Source organism: Stegastes partitus, unplaced genomic scaffold (genome assembly GCF_000690725.1).
Source record: "Stegastes partitus isolate 25-593 unplaced genomic scaffold, Stegastes_partitus-1.0.2 Scaffold1381, whole genome shotgun sequence".
In the NCBI taxonomy this organism is placed as follows: Eukaryota; Metazoa; Chordata; class Actinopteri; family Pomacentridae; genus Stegastes; species Stegastes partitus.
The window spans coordinates 77,293-81,583 of record NW_007579112.1 but is presented as its reverse complement, the minus strand read 5'-3'; the positions used below and the strand labels follow the sequence as shown (position 1 = coordinate 81,583).

Sequence of the window (4,291 nt, the reverse complement as noted above, 5' to 3'; positions counted from 1 at the left end):
TAGTGAGGATGAAGGTGTAGAGATGATGGATGGATGACCAAAATCATTTAAATCTTAAAGTTACGATCCTGCTGTATGATCCATTCTATAAAGTGACCTGAACAGTTGAAGCTCCAGCGATGCAGCAGAATTAATGTTTCAGTGAATCGTTATAACTGTGTTGTCTTTGTGTGGCTGATCGGATGCAGGATTCTTCAGCTTCCTGCGGCTCCTGGTGGTTCTAATGTGAGTGTGTTTGATCAGATCCAACAGTTTTCTTCATCAGACTGCTCCTGCTGCTGCTCAGTCTGCTGCTCTTCACATCACTCATCTGGTTCAGCCACAAGGTACCAACATGTTTGCAGGCGAGAGCGAAGGCCCGCGAGCAGCGACGCTCACACCTGTGCTGCTGTTTCTCTCCAGACCGCCAGGGAGTCGGCGTCCGCAGGAGGACGTGGAGGCGGAGCAGCTCGCCGTCTGCAGAGCCGAAGAAGAAGCAGGACCCTCCAAGTAGAGCTGCAGCCCACCGCCATGTCCACTGCTGGGGATGTCCTGGAGGAGCCGCTCAGCCGCTCGGCTCGCAATGTCAGAAAACTGTAAAAAAAAAAGTGGATCAGAGTTTGTTTAAATGTCGTGTTTTGTCCAAAGATGTTCAGTTTACTGGCGCAGAGGAGGAAAGAAACCAGAAAATATTCACATTTCAAAGCTTGAATGACAGTTTAGACTGTTGGTTATTTAAACAGCGACTCTGATCATGTAGTTGGTCATTAACGGAAGAACCAGCGACTGATCGATGTCCGAGCGCTTCAGGACGGACTCAGATCCTTTACTTCAGCAGAGTACAAATATGTATTGTTACTCCAGTACAAGTATTCAAGTAAAAGTACACAGGTCATTATTACTTTTGCGTCACTGCATATCTGTTTTTACTGTTTCATTATGACCTGTTTCTTAAAGCAGATGATTTTTTAAATCATTTTTGTATTTTCTCTTTGATTGATTGGTTTGTAAAGATGAACACCCCATCATATGACTGGTAATGAAAATGTCTCCTGTTGTGTGTTTCTGTTCATGATCATTTGTTCTTTTTCTTTACTACATTTAAATCAGCATAAAAATATCAGTATAATAATATAGAAATGTTATTGAGCAGCTTTTTCCTGTGTTCTCAAGTTACAGATAATGTTTAATAAAAAAAAAGACAGAAAGCTCTGTGTTGTAACAACCGTTTGTTCTTTGACGGTGCGACCAGCTCGACTTTTCCTCTTGTGTGTGTTTCACTGGTCAGAACGGCGTCGCTGTGCAGCTTCATGGAACCAAACATGTTGCATCAGGACAGACGTGGTCAGTGTCTGTATTAAAACATTCACGCAGGTCCTATTCAGGTCTACTTGACTCTGTCGTGTTCACACATTCTGGACCGACAACTTCTGACCTTCACAAAATGGCGGCTGCAGGCTACGTTTCAATGCGAGCTAACTGCTGAAGCGGAGCAGCCCAGAGCTGCTAACGTCAGACTTCACACATTTCATATGTGGATTGGGTTTTGAAAGTAATTGCACATCTTTTCATAATTAGCCTAAATTGATACGGGAACGTATTTCATATTATATGCGTATACTTTCATTTGCCAAATATAGATTATAAAATACTTTGTGAGCATCTGTCTCTTTTTCTTTTCGTGTTGTGGGTATTTGTCATGGAACCATTAACCTGGGAGCTTAGCCTGACTCTAACCCATAGATTGTGGGCCAGCCAGCTGATATGAACAATATCTTAACTCTGAAGGTGACTCATTGTGGAATATGCTTCCCAAAAGATTTAAGGAAAAAACAACAAGCTTAACTCTGTATACTGGGTCTTGCAAGTCCTCTGTCAAACTCAGCCTTTAAAGGTCGGAGTCAATGAAATGAGACGTATAAAAACTTTGGCTTTCACTAAACTAAATACCTCATTGGAAAGGTCTTCTTCTGGAGAACAACATTCATCAATATGAACACTGTACGTGGCTCCTTCCTGAAAAACTCACCTCTGAGCCTTGACCTCAGTGCATATTGGAAGGCCTATAGTCTAACAATGAGAGGGGCTAAAGACATGGGACCAGGAGAGCTCCTGACCTTAGCTGTCATGTAATAACTCATGTGGTATACCCACCAACAGGGGGCGCTGTCAAACATGGATAAAATACATAGTCATACATTCAACAATTAGATTATTAAGATCTGAATCCACAGCTGTGTTCAGCGTCCCTTTAAACCCTCCAGTGTGTTGTTAATCCACTATTTGCAAAATGCTCCTCTTCTGTAAAAACTACAATTCCCTGTGGTAGTGCTATGTAGCTGAAAACAAATTAGCGCCATGATTGTAGTTCTTAAAGTTTTTAGAACAAGCAGGAAGCACAGGGTTACAAAAAGATATTTCTGTTACGTTAATCAAATACTTAATAAAGGTGAACTAGTGACTAGACCACTTCTAGACGATATATGTTGATAAAATGAAAATGTGACGGCTGACTTGGGATAAATCATCTTTTCTTACATAAAGTGGATGTAGGCTGGTAGTATTTACAGTTGTAGGTAGGGTCTGAAAATCCAGTACTGACCCAGGAACAGGTCAAACCAGGACGCTGCACCGACACTATGAGAACAAAGTGGTTTTGTGGCCTATTAGCACCACAGTGAGATTCTTCTTAGCTGATAGGAATCAGGTGTGTCACCTGTCAACCTGCCATGACTCAGCAGCTGCAGAACAACAGGTTCAGTCATTAAGACTTCATGCTGGTTCTGTGTGAGCAGGACTGTCGGGTCTCAATAATCAGTCATGAGGACTGATGCTTTTGTATTGCATCATTTATTCCACCTCTGTCTGAGTTTCAACGAACAGCAGCAGCTGATCATCACAAACCAAAATTCAACACATGGAGTCTGTTTGTTAAGTTTTTGTCTCTTTGTCTCATTTTGGACAAACTGAGTAAAGTTTTGTTATTTTGGACAATTTCTAAATCATTATGACCAATTTTAACTCATTTCCAAATAAGTACGAGTCACTCTGCAGCATCGAGGTGTAAAAGGTGTCTGGTGGCCGCCTGCTTTAGCTAGCTCCCTGAGGCTAATGCTAGTGATGCTAAGCTAGGACTTTGTGTGTCTGTCAGCGGAGGTGCTGCTAACGCTGAGCAGCAGCAGGATCACGTTGACGTATAAACCAGTGAGGAGGCAGTGAACCCTGACAGACCTGCTGCCCTCATGAAGCTGCCTCCCACTGAAGCTCTGAGGAACACCGCTGGTCCACAACAGGTCAGTTGTAGCTCAAAGTAAAGACATTTTGACCCACCTGCTCCTCCATCAGAGAACCCAGACACTGTGGACGATATTTGTGATATTTTTTTTTATTTGAGGAGATTTTTCTGATGATTAATGTTCTTCATGTTGTTCCTCCATCACAGTCTGGTTTGTAGAACTTTTTACTCCACAACCAGTGACGGCGGGTCAGAAGTACTGTGTCGGGTCGCTCTTGTCACACATCTGGACATGGACGTGTGAGGTGATTCCTGGATATACGCTCTGCATGGGCAGCATGGTTCCGATCCGGTCCCCCTTCCTCACAGACCCCGAGGTTCTGTCCGGCCTCACGTAGAACAGCTTGAAACACAGACCTGCAGAGACACAGCCCGTCAATCACAGAATCAGCACTGGGATCGATACTGGACCGGTGTCGGTGGACCCACCCTGCCCCCGCAGGTTGATGCCCTCGTTGATGGCGGCCTTGGTCGTGTCGCTGTACACGGTCAGTCTCCCGTGAAGGGTGGCGTCGAACGGAGCGTAGACGGCCGATCCGTCGGCGCACACGATGTCCAGACCTTTGTGTTCCCGGTTCCCCCTGAAAGACAGCAGACGTCTTCAGTTCAGGTCAGAGCGTGGAGATCACAGTTGACTGATTTGTTATTTGGGACCTGAAACCAAGTTCTGTTCAATATTTTGACTAAATTCTGAAAATTTCACCCTCAGTAAAAACCTGTGAGTCCATTTTCAGAACACAGTTTTAATTACTAGTCCAAAAAAAGTGCCAAGTGTTCAACTCAGGCTGGTGTTGATCCATAAACGTCCTAAAATCCAGTCTCTGGTCACATTTCACCACCTGTTGAGGGTCTAACACCAGCAGAACCTGATGTGGTGAAGTTGGACCAGATTCCAGATTTTACATATTTAGACTAACTGTTAATGTGGATCATTGGTAAGAACCAGAACCTGGAGTTCACTGGTTCTAGGTGTTGGTTCTAGATATTGGTTCTAGGTGGGTGTTAGTTATAGGTGTT

The 4,291-nt window shown here is 43.9% G+C and overlaps 2 protein-coding genes across 2 annotated transcripts in view; one reads left to right on the top strand and one right to left on the bottom strand.

Annotated features, from left to right (window-relative positions):
* LOC103370161 (uncharacterized) overlaps positions 1-1,628 on the top strand; it is a 3,565-nt gene extending 1,937 nt beyond the window's left edge. Inside the window, exons 3-4 of the mRNA XM_008299111.1 lie at positions 244-326; positions 403-1,628. Coding sequence (XP_008297333.1) covers positions 244-326; positions 403-579 — 260 coding nt within the window. The 3' untranslated portion in view covers positions 580-1,628. The remainder of the gene's footprint in view (positions 1-243; positions 327-402) is intronic.
* A 1,720-nt stretch (positions 1,629-3,348) lies between these two features.
* LOC103370160 (leukocyte cell-derived chemotaxin-2-like) overlaps positions 3,349-4,291 on the bottom strand; it is a 2,502-nt gene continuing 1,559 nt past the window's right edge. The window contains 2 exon segments of the mRNA XM_008299110.1: positions 3,349-3,631; positions 3,704-3,895. Of these exon segments, the coding sequence (XP_008297332.1) occupies positions 3,465-3,631; positions 3,704-3,895 (359 nt within the window). The 3' untranslated portion in view covers positions 3,349-3,464.